The 15817-nt window shown below is 43.3% G+C and overlaps 1 protein-coding gene across 1 annotated transcript in view; it reads right to left on the reverse strand.

Annotated features, from left to right (window-relative positions):
• The window catches only part of LOC137372380 (sodium-driven chloride bicarbonate exchanger-like), a 274810-nt gene that overhangs the window by 155856 nt on the left and 103137 nt on the right, over positions 1-15817 (reverse strand). Inside the window, exons 4-6 of the mRNA XM_068036269.1 lie at positions 11585-11723; positions 10728-10888; positions 1758-1943 (exon numbers count right to left, since the gene is read on the reverse strand). Coding sequence (XP_067892370.1) covers positions 1758-1943; positions 10728-10888; positions 11585-11723 — 486 coding nt within the window. The remainder of the gene's footprint in view (positions 1-1757; positions 1944-10727; positions 10889-11584; positions 11724-15817) is intronic.

A 15817-nucleotide genomic window follows, 5' to 3' on the forward strand; every position in this document is an offset into this window, starting at 1 on the left:
CAAAATTCTACAAGTATCTTCTGCAGATCCCTGGGAGGAGGCAGAAGCAAAGAAGTTGAGAGCAGTGGTGACTTTGTCAGCCACTGGCAAAGCATGCCAGCAGGTCCACTTGGCAGGTCTTCTTCCAGCAGGCTGTAAATGTCAACGAACACCTGATGCAATACTACCCTGAGCCTCTTGAAGCACTGGTGATCAGACATGTCCAGGAAGCTTAGATTCTCTACCAATATACCCTGTGTTAAGGTTATCGCCTCCTCTGAGCTGAACTGCTGTGCTCATCTCTCTCCTGTGGAACGACAGGTTGGCAAGAAGTAGACGGCTGCTGCTCCTGCTACTGGTGTTGTAATGCTGCTGCTCATCTTGGTCCTCATCTGAGGTTCAAGGTAAAGTTGCACAAGCAACACCCATGCTGAACTGATGTTTGGCAGATGGAAAGACCAGTTACACAATACTCCAAAGTAGTAGAAGTAACCTCCAAAGTAGTGAAGGCACCTTCTCAGAATAAGTCCTGTGAGCAAAAGCCTTTCATTTAGACAAGGAGGCAGCTGTGAAGTCTCAATATTTACAGGATTATTTGCCTGTCATTTGTTCAGTCCCCTCGATTCCCACTGTCCTCTCAGCTTGCTTTCACAGGCGACTTCCAGGAAGCCCAGGAAATCTGTGCACTCACAGTTAAAGTTAAAAACCCCAGTCAAAATAATTGTTAATGACAAATAGTTGTTAATGTAAAGTAGGGTTTAATATTCTATCTCAGAAACAGTTATTAGTTAGTATTAATAAGTAATTACTGAATTTCATCTTAAACATACATAAAACTTCTGATTCTATGTTTATGTTTGTTGTAAATACTAAACAAATTAACCTATTTAAATTGGCAACCCACCTCTCTCAAGGGGATTTCTCCCACGCAGCCAAAGGTGCTGCAGTTAAAAGCGGAAGTCAGTGGGTTTGAGCTGGGTTCCCGACTTGGTCAATCTCAGTACTTTTAACCACCTGCCCGCTCCCAAACCCACTCGTTCTGCTAGAATAAAGTTTTCCCCATGTCCTCATAAGAATAATTCCATCAGATTAAATATAATTGACAGGTCAAAGCTTTCTATTTGCCCCAGACACATTTCCAAATGTTTGGCATAGATGGCAAGAGTAGTGAAGACACTATCAAAGGCATACGAAGATGTCAAACATCTAGAAGAATGATCCGAGATACAATCGCTGAAAAAGAATTAGTGAAAAGGGTAGAAAAACCCAAAAATGTAACAAGTGGATTTATAAACTACTGCGCAGAAGAAAACACTAGCATGAAGTACCTGCACTCATCTCCAGGCTGTGATTAGCTAACACAATACAAACTGAGCAGGGAAATCGGAGTATTCTTGAGCTGTATTAAACCATGATGGGAGCAGTTAAACTATTTAAGAACTTAGTCAAAGTCATAAAATATAGTGCTCAACAAAAATTATATAGCATTCTGGAAGTGCAAAAACCTAAAGTGAAGCAAAATGGGATGACATAAATGTGGTATTAAAGAGAATCCAACATCAATAGCTGAACAAAATTAAATTAGGATTTAATATTCTATCTCAGTAACAGTTATTAGTTAGTATTAATAAGTAATTACTGAATTTCATCTTAAACATACATAAAACTTCTGATTCTATGTTTATGTTTGTTATAAATACCAAACAAATTTGCATTACTTGCTTTGACATATTTTACTTTCATTTTCAGACTTGAAGCAATAGGTGCTGGCATCTCACCATTTTTATCCAATGAGTGCGGATCAGAATGTTTTTTTCCAATGTCAGCAAAGGATCTGACTATAGGAATTCGGTTGCTAAGCTTCTTCTGATTCTGATGATGATGTCGCTTTAGGAGGGCTTGATGCACTTTTTGACGGACATCATCACTTAGGCCGGAGGCCACTTGCTGGTCCAGGATTAGGTCTGTGAAAAGTAAATTGAAATCAATTATTGCTAACTTTTGAGACACGTTGCTGAGAATTCCTACACACTAGCAAGTGAACATCCAACAAATATAAATTTAGGCTTAGTTTACAAAAACAAATTTTATTTTATTTTTTAATCTTATCTTGTTTCTAATATTTTAATGTCCTTAACCTCAGGACTCAGCGTATGGGAGCAAAGCAGCAGCCAGAAAGAGAGAGCAGACCTGGGAGTGGTAGTACCAAGGGGTGGGAACAGCAAGAGCAGAGGAAACCCAGATGGAAAGTGGAACATAAAGCAAAGGAATAAAGGAGAGGCCTGGGAGTGTGAGCATCTGGATAGTTTGGAAAACATTGCACTAGCATGTGCGCAACTTGAATGTACAAAAAAGTAACAGAAAGGACACAAAGGCATGAAAAACATTTTGACCCAAGGGTCAGTAAAATGATCAAAGAAAAATAACTTTTTTTTCATTCTTTTTCATAGGACGTGAGCATCTCTGGCAAGGCCGACATTTGTTGCCCATTCCTACTTGCCCTTGAGAAGGTTTATACAATGCCTATCATGATCTCAAGACATCCCAAGGTGCTTTACAGTAATAAAGTACATTTGAACTGTAGTGATAGTTGTAATGTAGGAAACATGGCAGCCCACTTGCACACAACAACCTCCCATGAACAGGAATAAGATAATGACCAGATAATCTGTTTTTAGTGATGATGGTTAAGGCAGTGGTTCTCAAACTGGGGTCTGCAGCCACCTCCCAGAGGGTTTGTGATGCAGGGCTGGCCCACAGGTGGGCAAGTGCCAAGGGCACCATGGTCAAGAGTAAGCAAGTGATGGCGGCCAGAGGCGTGCTCTGCTCCCCCATGCTCCTTCTCTACCCTGCTGTCTAGTGCACTCTTCATGCTCTGGGTCCCCTAGGTGCTCCTGCTACCCCAAAGCACCCCCACCCACCCGCCCCTGGCCCGGTCTCCTGCTTCCCCCATACTCCTGTTCTCTCTGTGCTCTTCCTCTCGCCAAGCTCTGCTCCCACAGTACTTCTGTTCTTCCCCGACTTAGAGTGCTTTCTCCATGCTCCTGCATTCTCTGGGCTCTAATCTCTCCATGCTTCTGCTCTCTACGTGCTCTACTCCCACAGTACTCCTGCTCTTCCCCTTGTTCCTCTCGTGTTTTCTCAGTGCTCCTGCTGTCTCCATGCTCCTACTGTCCCCATGCTCCTGCTCTCACCATGGTGTGATTCTTCATTGCTCCTGCTCTATCCTATTGCTTTCTCCAAAGGCTCCTGCACTCTCCATCCTCCTACATAGCCATCTTACTGATATCTATAAATAAGTACTTGTTTGCTTAAAAACACTCATATTATTAGTATTATATAGCATTATAATTTATATGGAAGGTCGTTAATTAATAATCCATTTGTAAAGGGGTCCTTCTACCAAAAAAGTTTGAGAACTGGGTTAAGGAATAAATATTGGCCAGGGGTGGGGAGGTGGTGGTGGTGGGGGGAGTGTAGTGGGTGGTAGGGGAGAAACTTCCTTGCTGTCCTTGGGATCTTTTCCATCCACCTGAGAAGGCAGGTAGGGCTGTAGTTCAATGTGTCATCTGAAAGATAGCACATCTGACAGTGTCAGGGATGTGACTGGTTCTTATTTTTATGAACATGAAATGAGACCAAGCAACTTGTGCTTTATGTGGTTGTGAATGTAAAGGACCAACTTTAACACTGTCTGGTCCAGGCTAGTAAATAAAATGACAGTGTATTGCTTCCTGCAGCATTCTCAAAGGGTTTGCACCTGCTGATTACAATGTTCAGGAAGTCATGTGCTGCATGCAGGCAGCAGCATCATCAATATTTAAACGTCAGAGACCGATGGCAACACGAGTTCCCCAATATGATTTTTACTCTTGATTGGGGCTGTGACATCCTGTGTTGGAGCCACCAGTGACACCAAGCAGCAAACTGATGGAATGAACCTGGAGTGTTGCAGGACCCCTTTGCTGCTCTATTACGGCCGCCACTGCTCTAACTCCTGGACCCCCCTCTACCAATGCTGCTGCTGTTGTAACTCCTGGACCCCCCCTACCACTGCTGCAACTCCTGCATCTCCCTGCGCCCCTGTACCAGGACTGCAGACCAACCGAATGGAACAGGAGCCAACTTGGACCATGTCCAAGGCAAGACACCGGGTGATCCCACAGTTTAGCAATGCATCCCTGGAGTTTCTGCTCCAGGCTAAAAGGGAAAGGCAGGAGTATCTCTTCCGAAGGGATGATAGGATCCTCCCACTTGACCAAGCAAGCCTGGATGGCTCTGTCAAGTGAGTCCTCCATACCTATCTCCTCTTTGGAGCATGCATGTGGCTATGTGGGATGGAGTGCTACATGGGGAGTGGCCACAAAGGTGGTGGCAAGGGGGTGAGGCATTATCACATCCTGTCAGATGTATGGCTGCATCTCAGCATCTGGCTGCCTTCTTACAGAGCTCACCCCCATTACATTCCCCGAGAGTGTTGGAAGGAACTATTTAGGAGACCTCATCAAGGAATGAGGGGCTTCCACTAGTGTAAGTGTTCTGTTACTCTACGTGTGAAGTCTAACTTTGTCCCTCTTTCCAGCTTGCAGGAGAAATGGGTCCCATAACACCGGAGAGATATAGATGACTGGCAGTGGGATCCCTGATGTGCATTTTCTGACATGGTTCTCTTCAAGGTCGGTGATTAGCCTTAGTGCTGCTGCCTTGAAACGGTTGAGGATGTAAAGGCATGTGATCCCCGTGCGCCATTGACTAAATCTGAAACCCCCATAAAATTGGCTTCAATTCAACCAATTCAAATTGCAGTCCAACTGCATTGTGGTGGCAACACTGCCTTGGAGCTGTTCTGTCGCTGACAAAATCTGGAACTGTTGTCACGACATTGGTTTGCGGGCGAGCGCGCCAACCCCAATTTTTGGAACCCAAGCTTCCACTCCCACTCTTGCTGGTCAGATAAAATCCAGCTCCATGGTCTGGGTAAGTTTGATTTTAAATTTTTTAAGGTTTCCTAGCTAGCCAGGAGGAGAAGGACTGCATCTTCCAGCCCACAAGGAAATCATGAGCCACCAGTCCTCAGGCTTTGCATCCACCACCACCCCCCACCAACCACAATACTCATCGAACACCCTACAACACCACAAAAGCCCCCAAGCAACCTAATTTAGCGCAGGGACCATTCCCTCAGGTCCCCAGAAGCAACCTCCTGCATGAATTCCCACTCCTACTCACCAGCCTCCACCTCATTCCCGTTGGATTTAGGTGGAGTCTGTAGTATAATATGATGTAGGTTGTTGCTAGGTAGATATGTAAATATACTATAAGCATCATTACAGGATGTGATGTCACAGATACTACAGGGAAAAGAGGCAGAACTTGTGTGTTCATTTACTGAGAAAGGTGCCACACCCACTACTGGAAAAGGTTAAAAAAGAAATAGAAGCAATGGAGAAGCAAGGAATGATATCATCAGTAATTAAACCACTAGATGGTGTTCTGGTATGGTTCCAGTAAAGCAACCAAATGGATCCATAAGAATCAATGTAGACTTCACTAAACTTAACAAAGAAGCAGAGAAGGAGATCCACCCAATGACATCAGTGGACGAAAGTGGGAAAAAGCTCCAAATTTATGAAATTAGATGCAAATAGTGGATTCTGGCAGTAACCGTTGGCTGAAGAGTTTAAATTGTTGGCAACATTTATAACACCATTTGGGAGACTCTGTTTCAACAGGTTGCCATCTGTTACAACATTGGCACTGGAGATCTTTCAGAGAACAAAAGGCTTAGAGGGAGTAATCGGTCACATGGGCGACGTCCTAATTCACGGAGCAAACCAGAACAAAGAACAGTACAGCACAGGAACAGGCCATTCGGCCCTCCAAGCCTGCGCCAATCTTGATGCCTGCCTAAACTAAAACAAAGATAAAAAAGGAACACAACAGTAGGGTAACAGCTGTATTACAAAGACTAGAAGCTGGTTTCATGCTAAATGAGAAGTGTGTATTTTTGCAGACAACAGTGAAGTTCCTTGGTCACATAATTGATGGGTCAGATATCAAGGCAGATGCGCAGAAGACAGAGGCAATAATAGATTTTCCAGAACCAAAGAATATAACACGAACTACAAAAATTCAAGGGAATGTTGAATCAGGTAGGGAAATTCTTAACAAATTTAGCTACTATAAAGGAGCCCTTGTGATAACTGCTAAAGAGCAGTAATATGTGGTGTTGGGCAGAAAGCCCGAAAAAATCCTTTGAGAAAATCAAAGCGATGTTAACTTCGTCCAAGGTGTTAGCGCACTATGATCCAGAGCTAATGACCATAATAGCGGCAGATGCATCAGCAACAGGATTAGGTACAGTCTTGCTTCAAATGCCGAAGGATGGAAGACGCAGATCTGTGTATTTCACTTCTCAGTCGTTAACTGAAACCGAACAGCGATACAAGGTCATTGAGAACGAAGCGTTGGCAGCAACGTGGGCATGCAAAAAAAAATTTGACTACGTATTAGGCCTTAAGTTCAAGATTGAAATTGACCACAAACCAATCATGACATTGCTGAATTCAAAAGAACTAGCAAAGTTACCTCCAAGAATACAAAAATTCTGACTAAGACTAATGAGGTTTAATTCGACAACCGAATATGTTCCAGGTAAACAGCAAATAACAGCAGATAACAGCAGATGTGTTATCAAGAGCAACAACTGGTAGACCTGAAGAAAGAGATGTCTTACTTCTGGAGGAAGTAGAAGTCTTTGCTTTAAAAATAACTGAGAATTTAACAGCAACAGCTAAAAAAATTGAGTGAAATCAGAAACTTGCAGAAAGAAGACGAGGTATGCAACAGGATAAGAGAATATTGTCAAAATGGTTGGCCAGCATATATGCCACATACCCCAGTTTTAAGGAAATATCATGAGCAAAGTGGATGAATTGCTAGTCTACGATGAAAGTGTGATCATCCCAAGAGCTTTAAGATTGGATATCTTGGACAAAGTACACCAAGGTCATTTAGGAATCACTAAATATGGAGCTAGAGCCAGAAACTCGGTATGGTGGCCTGGGATATCAAAAGATATCGAAGAAATGGTATCCAGATTCACCCAAGAAGTGAACGAGCCACCTATGTCATCTTTCTTTCCGTTCAGACCATGGGAGCATCTAGGAATGGATCTCTTTGAGCATAAAGGGAAGATGTTCCTTATTGTCATTGACTATTGCTCGAGATGGGTTGAAGTTAAGCTACTACATGACCAGAGTTCGGAGGTTGTGATCAAATCTTTAAGAGAAACATTTGCTACACACAGCATCCCAGATATTGTGATATCTGACAATAGGCCATAATTTGCGAACGAAAGTTTCAGAGAGTTTACTGAAACATACGAATTTGTTCATGTCACCAGTTCACTGAGGTACCCTCAAGCCAATGGAGAAGCAGAGAGAGGTGTACAAACTGTGAAGATGTTATTGAAGAAAAATGAAGATTTTCAACTGACACTGTTAAGCTATCGATCTACACCACTTCAGGATGGGTTAGCCCCATGAGAATTGTTAATGGAAAGAAGGCTGAAGACACGTCTTCCTATTCTCCCAAGTACACTAAAGCCATTAATTGGTGCAGAAGACTTGGAAAAGATGAGGGAGAAAGAGGATAGACAGCAGTCAATTCAAGCTGAGTATTATGATAGATGCAACAGAATGAGAAATCTGTCAGACATCCACCTGGAGAATTGGCTTGGGTTAAAGACCAGAATAGATACAGAGAAGTGATAGAGAAATCACCATATCCAAGAACATACATTGTCCAGACCGACCAGGGGATGATAAGAAGGAACAGGAGATCATTTCTACCAGTTCCACAGAAGAAACAAATGGAAGAAATACAAGAGAATTGGTCAACAGAGAGAGTTGATGAACCGGTGATACGATAATCAACAATCAACCTAGAGGACAACCGAGGTAGAGAACTGGAGTCATCGAATAGTTTCAGTCAAATACAAGAAAGTGACTCTAAACCCCAAACATCTTCAAGTGAAAGGAGAACGTGTTGTGGCAGAGTCATGAAAACACCACAGCATTACTTAACCTGATGAATGAAGTCAGAGACTCGTGGGGGGTGGGGGCTGGAGGGGGGGGGGGGGGGTGGGGTGATGTAGTATAATGTAATGTAGGTTGTTTTTAGGTAGATATGTAAATAGACTGTGAGCATCATTGCAGGATGTGACGTCACGGATTGTACAGAGCCTCATGTGAGGAGTATTGTAGTGGCAGACATAGATAATAGACATTTGTAAAGAAACTCCAGATACCTTGACCCAGAGACTACTATCTTTATTCGGTACAAAGAGTATAGTAACCCAGACTTTACAGAGTCAGCCTTCCATCATTTAAATGCAGACTGGGAGTTAAAATGGTCTCATCCCTGTGGCATCTCAGGCACTTCTTGCACCCCAGCTCACACACACTGTACTCATATCCTGAGTTAAAGTTGGGACTTAGCTTCTGATCAGTTGTTTTTTTAGTGAATATGAAATTTACATGTTCAGGAGCATATTCTGGATGACTTTTTCTTAAATACTCCAGAATTGCAGCACAAAATTGCAAAAATAGAATAAATGATCTAGTATTATTTGACAGCACAAAGTGGGACTTCATTCTACTTAATAAGATGAAACATCTGGTAGCTCAAGGAACAAAGAGTTATAATGCATTGATGTCCATAAATCTGGACTTCACTGTATGCTGGTTACTTTTCAGAGTGTTTCATGGTTCGGTACTTTTTTAGTCACAGTATCAGTTTTCCCCAGACCTGTTGCACTTCATTTAGGTGGTGCCACTTCAAAATCAATGAATACTGGCAAGTTATTTGGCTGTGGGATCAGCATAGTCAAGCCAAACCTGTCCTCATTCAACATCTCTTAGAAATGGACTTTCAAGCAGGATCACTTTTTGATCAAAGTTTGCTGATAGTATAGGAGTGCAGCACAAAAGCTATAGCTAAAACAGTAGCTTTGAGTGAAGTAGTTTTTCGCACAGCCCCATGTTTGATGTCATTCATTCGTTAAATTAATTGATGTCATTCATAAATAATTTTGACCTGGTAGCACCAATTGATGTAAATGGACAAGTCCTAGAGCAAGTGAAAAGGTTCACATACCTTGGGCAGATTATTACAGACAATGAGAGATGTGATGGTGAAATCCAAAGGACAGCTGAGATAGCCAAGATCAGCTTTGTCAGAATGAAAGACATGTTAACATCAAAGAAACTGAACCTGAACCTCAGGAAAAGAATGCTGAGCTGCTACATTTTGTCATCTATGTTATATGCCTCAGAGATATAGACAGCAAACAAAGAGACTACTGCTAAGTTGAATGCATTCAAGTTGTGGACATATAGGAAGATGTTCCGCATAACCTACACAGACAGAAAGACGATGAGGAAGTGTTGGAAATGACTATAGAAAAGAGGAAATTATTGCATAACATCAAAGAGAGAAAGATACAATGGGCTTCATTTTACCAGCTCACCGATCTCAGCGGGGAGCTTCAGAAATGGCGGGACACACGGGCGAGATTTACTCCACGGAGCCGCCACAATATTTAACACGGAGGCCCATTTAAATGGCGGTGGTGGACCACCACCTCCCACCAATGACATGGAGGGGGTGGGTACTCCATCCCTGGCAAAGGCGTCGAGCACAATTGCACAGACACCATTTTTAAAGGGCTTAGAGCCCTTAATGACAGTTTCAATTTTTAAAGAGACAGTGCATTTTAAACTATTAAAAATATTTGGATAAATCTAACCATCCCCTCTCCCATCCCTCCAATAGCCTTATATATCATTCCTGCCCTTTCCCCCCCAAAATACTTACCTTGAGAATCTGACCTTCACACACCCCCAAAGTTCAGAAACTTTTACCTTTACCCCTTCCCATCACCCCTGAGCCAATCAGGTAGGTTTTTTCCCTCTTCCCCCCCCTCCCCGCCACCGCCCTCCCCCCCAACGCCCCCATACTAAAACACTTACCTCCTCCCCCCTCCCCACCAGTGTCCCGCATCGGATCTCCAGTCAGAGATCAGATGGCGCAGCAGTGCCAGCCATCGGCCATAATATGGGAGCGGGACAGCAGGCACGATGAGCGAAGCATTTATTCCTTAATTTTAATAAATTAACATATTGGAATTATGGTGTCGTCACTGAGCGGCAGGGAGGCTGCCACGAGGCCTCGATGCCGCCAATAATATGGGGCGGGGCTTTCCCAGCACTGAGGCCCATTGCGGGCCTCTCCCGGAGGCATTTTCCGGGCCCCCCACCACGACCACCGAAGTCGGGGTGCTGGTAAAATCCAACCCAATATTTCGGTCACATCATTAGAACAGAAGGTAGACAAAGACGATTATCGGAAGGAAAGATCGACGGAAAACATAGGAGAGGGAAGCAAAGAAGTAAATCGATGACGGATATAACGGACAGGATGCAGTTGAACTATGTGGAATGTGTGAGGGCAGCACAGGATAGACAGAGGTGGAGATCCATGGCAGTCAACTTTATGGGAAGTAGATGACACCAACAAACGAATGAGCACAAAAAACCTGCTATTCAGTGTCCCGCCCCTTGACGGCACAAACTAGGACAGAGCTGTTTTTTAGTTACAATGTATTAGGTCAATAACTGATTATAGTGGTCTGTTTATTTTTGAATAATTGTGTTACTATGATCTACTGTGCATTTGCAACGTACCTGCAATCTCCTCAATGGTACTGGCTCTCATATCCAACAGGACTGTACCATTGATGATACAACTCCTCAACTCAAACAGGCTGTGAAGTGACAAAGTAGCAACATAAGGTTTGCTCCATCGATCTCCTCCATCTTCAACATCTTCTTCAAATTTTAGCCACCTGAATTCACAAAGATACAATTGAGTACATAATGTGCTTAAATTATCCATTATATCACTTATTAAGTTGAACTACTGCACTAATACATATCTAGAAGATAGCATTTTGAGTGCTGCATCTGTCAGCCCATAGAAATGTTTTATTTAGAGAATTGCATGTCGTCAGTACATGGAGATTTTATTTTCCAGAAGCAAATATTTATCATACAACAACATACTGCTAAACTATTAAGAGATACACAGGACACCAATGTGTTTCTCACTGTTCAAGTAATTTTCTAGTATTTTAATAGCTCAGTTATCAAAGTTCAAATAACACATCCAAGCAATTTAAACAACATTCTCCAGAAACTTGCATTTTTAATCAGTGCTCAAATGTATTGAAAGTAATGCAGAATACACTCTTATAACTTCTACAGGAATATTTGGCAGGTTGTGCTAATGAAATATAATTACTTCCAGTACTGAGGCCATTGTGCAACCCACACTGCAGCACCCACCACCACCACCGCCTCCTACTGAAATCAGTTAACCCAACCAAATTTAGCATGGGATTTTTCCTGTCGATATGGGTCAGCTTCTCGGTGCCTGAATAAGCTAAACCAACAAAAGAACGCACGGCAGCAGATTTAAACATCAAGGGAATTAAGCATCACATTTTTCACTTGTTGAAGCAACATGCAGGAACAAAACTCACCGAGCAGTCTCTTTCCATTCTGTATCTTCACCATTATGCATGCAGATTTCATCAAGCTCAGTGAAGAGGTCATGAGGGATATGTTCTTCATCATCATCCTCTGTTCCAAGAATAAACTGCACACGCTGAGATGGAGTATCTGAAAGACGTTAGAAAATAAAGCTAAAAACAAAGGTTACAAGTGACTTTTTTATAACAAAGAGTACATTTCTGATGAACAATAACAAGACTGATCATTATTAGCCTATGTTTATCTTTCAGATGTTGGCTGACCTCATGCACATTTCTGGCATTTTGTACTTTTATTCCTTTAAATAAAATTCATTGAGGTCAATGATCTCCTCCATTCAGATGTCCCAGGGGGCTTCAGAAAACCTGCAACTCGTGCTTCTATTTGATCCAATTTGCAGCAGAGTAACAAGTAAATCAGGCAGAAGGGAATGCAACCTCACTTCCAAAGATTCATTGCCACTTTAAAAGACCTGGGGAGCCTCTCCAGAAATTGTGCAGGGAAAGTGGCTGGGCTGTCCGTTTCCAGTTGCAAATGGGTGGTTAGCCCACCAATCATATTAAAACAAGGTTTGGGAATTAAATCCCCTGGGTCGTGCTTCAGTTGGCAGTACTCTTGCCTCTGAGTCAGTAGGTTGTAGGTTCAAGACCTACTTGAAGACATAAATTAGTGCTAACGCTGCCAGTGCAATACTAAGGGATTGCTATACTGCTGGAGGTACTGTCTTTCAGATGAGATGTTAAACCAAGAACCTATCTGATCTCTAAGGTAGGTGTAAAAGATCCCACAGCACTATTTAGTGATGAGGTGGCTGAGAAATTAAGAAGGTGTATTGCTAATCTATTGTGCTCTGCATACATCAGTTTGAATCCCCTCCTCATGGTTAGTTGATGAAATGTTTAGTGCATTACTTCTTTAGGTTTGAAAAACTGAAATCCCCTGGGTCTCACCTGAGCAAAGCCTTGACAGCTTTCCACTCACCCCATCCCTTGCCCACCTGATTCCACCTCCCACCACCCCCCCCACCTACCTAATTCAAACCCCCGCTGCCCCCATTTAAAGAATTTATCTCACTATCAACAGTATCCTGCTCTGCAGGTCCTGATATTCTGCCCCTTAGAGACTTTTGCTCTGTGTTGCTAAGATTTAAAGCACCCATGATAGATCGCTCAGTGATGCTTGCAATTCCCCATAATAGAAATTGTTAATCTTGGGCTAAATGTCTGGGGGGGAATTGTCGAGTTGAGATACTTCTCCACAAGGAGCGGAGAACACTGCAGGGACAGTCACTGCGACAATTACAATGGATTCTCCTGTCTAAGTAAGTCTGTGTAGCTTGGGAAGTTATTTTTATGACAATACTCTTTTGTATACTTAACTAATTTAAAGGATCAAAAACAAGTAAAGCAAATAATCCCCTTTATTCTTCAACAACAAAAAGTTCCAAACATACAGGAGCAAAATTGTACTGTCATGCATTTGAAGCACTTTAAAAGCAGAATTTTCAGTGAAGCGAATATATTAAAGTACTTCTTTTCAGCTCGTCGCATTTTAAGAAGTTATATAAAGCAACAGCATAAATTCATTCTAAAACCATCTGGAACATCCTAACAAAGCTTCTTCCATCTTTTCCATTCATCTAACAGAACGTCAATCTACAGAGAATTGTGCTAATTATATGAAACCCTTTCATTTTGCTGAGCATCCATATTTCCCAACGGCTTAGCATAGTAAACAAGATAACCTGCAGGTATCATAATATATTTTAGCTCTGAAATTATTGGCGACTGACAATACTGTTGCAACTGCATGGAAATAGAAAAATATTTGCCAATAAACAATAGCCCCAATATTAATGGAGAATCAGGGAGAGTGTGGAGGAGACAGAAATTAGCTGAGGAACCCAGTATGGCATGGGATATGGAGGCGCTTCTGATCTTAACGGCAGGGGCTCATTAACACGTTAGTAGCCAGCCAAGTGAACAGCCTGTCCGGCAGGTGGAGGGAACACCATCAGCATGGAGTCACACCCAGGACCATTGGGGACAGTTTCTGGCACTGCAAAGGGTCTGTGCAGCTATCAGGAGGCTGGTGAGGGGGTGGTCAGAGATCAGGAATCATGATGGGAGGTCAACAGAAAACTGAAAATGGAGACTGAGGGAGAGCAAATGCTTCCTGGAAGTGCCTGGGGAGAGTACACTTGCTCCTCCTTGCCCATAAAGAGTGCCAAAAGAGCCACTTACATTGGGAGCTGGCAGCTCCTGTCTTGGATCAGCTGCTGGCTATCCCAGAGGTTAAGTCTCTGCATCACTTGCTATCAAATTTAAGTTGTGGCGCTCCTGCCTGCCTTTTTCAGGAGCCTCGTCCATGGCTCAAGTTCTGCACTTTCAAATTTAAGGGGTGAAAATGGAATTGAGTTGGAGTCAGCTTGCCTGATTCTGATATTGTAACTTCACTCTGACCCTCTACTGCCCATCTGGTGAGAGGGTGGTTAAAACTAAGGCCAATCATCCAGCTCTGGTTATTCAACCCATTCACCCACATTCCCAGAAATTCCATTGAGCAGCGTCCATTGTTCGGGCACCACACAAACACTGAAGCAATGCTCCCTCTAAGCTGAGCAGCCATGAAAATTCCCACACAGGCCATGTACAAGTTGGCCCCTTTAAGTTACCGCCAGTGCGCGACAGCACATAAAATTGGAAGGGGCCGCACACTTAAACAAATCACATGCCCACTCCAAAAAAAAATAGATGATATGTTGCACCGAAGGCCCCAAATTGCAGGCAAGACATTTCAAACAAAAACCCCATAAAATGATGAAAAGCCATTGACCTGAAATGTTAACTCTGTTTCTCTCGCCACAGATGTTGCCTGACCTGCTGTGTTTTCAGCACTTTCTGTTTTTATTTCAGATTTCCAGCATCTGCAGTATTTTGCTTTCATTTTATTGTTTAATTCACTGCCACTTGTCTTCCAGGATTTTTATTTTTATTCATTCATGGGATGTAGGCGTCACTTGCCAGGCCAGCATTTATTGCCCATCCCTAATTGCCCTTGAGAAGGTGGTGGTGAGCTGCCTTCTTGAACCGCTGCAGTCCATTTGGGGCAGGTATACCCACAGTGCTGTTAGGAAGGGAGTTCCAGGATTTTGACCCAGCAGTGAAGGAACGGCGATATAGTTACAAGTCAGGATGGTGTGTGACTTGGAGGGGAACTTGCAGGTGGTGGTGTTCCCATGTATTTGCTGCCCTTGTCCTTCTAGTTGGTAGAGGTCGCGGGTTTGGAAGGTGCTGTCTAAGGAGCCTTGGTGCATTGCTGCAGTGCATCTTGTAGATGGTACACACTGCTGCCACTGTGCGTCGGTGGTGGAGGGAGTGAATGTTTGTGGATGGGGTGCCAATCAAGCGGGCTGCTTTGTCCTGGATGGTGTCGAGCTTCTTGAGTGTTGTTGGAGCTGCACCCATCCAGGCAAGTGGAGAGTATTCCATCACACTCCTGACTTGTGCCTTGTAGATGGTGGACAGGCTTTGGGGAGTCAGGTGGTGAGTTACTTGCCTCAGGATTCCTAGCCTCTGACCTGCTCTTGTAGCCACAGTATTTATATGGCTACTCCAGTTCAGTTTCTGGTCAATGGTAGCCCCTAGGATGTTGATAGTGGGGGATTCAGCGATGGTAATGCCGTTGAATGTCAAGGGGAGATGGTTAGATTCTCTCTTGTGGGAGATGGCCATTGCCTGGCACTTGTGTGGCGCGAATATTACTTGCCACTTATCGGCCCAAGCCTGGATATTGTCCAGGTCTTGCTGCATTTCTACACTGACTGCTTCAGTATCTGAGGAGTCACGAATGGTGCTGAACATTGTGCAATCATAAGTGAACATCCCCACTTCTGACTTTATGATTGAAGGAAAGTCATTGATGAAGCAGCTGTTGATGGTTGGGCCTAGGACACTACCCTGAGGAACTCCTGCAGTGATGTCCTGGAGCTGAGATGATTGACCTCCAACAACCACAACCATCTTCCTTTGCGCTTGGTATGACTCCAGCCAGCAGAGGGTTTTCCCCCTGATTCCCATTGACCTCAGTTTTGCCAAGGACCACCTTGAAGAAGTTCTGTCTCTGACAGTATTTGAATTTGTCTCTTTTACCCTGCTCACTTTCATCGCTGTTTTCTTACTTGTGTTTGATCATGTGTTTGCTAAAACTTGCTTTCACAGTCA

This window comes from Heterodontus francisci, chromosome 7 (genome assembly GCF_036365525.1).
Source record: "Heterodontus francisci isolate sHetFra1 chromosome 7, sHetFra1.hap1, whole genome shotgun sequence".
Lineage (NCBI taxonomy): Eukaryota > Metazoa > Chordata > Chondrichthyes > Heterodontiformes > Heterodontidae > Heterodontus > Heterodontus francisci.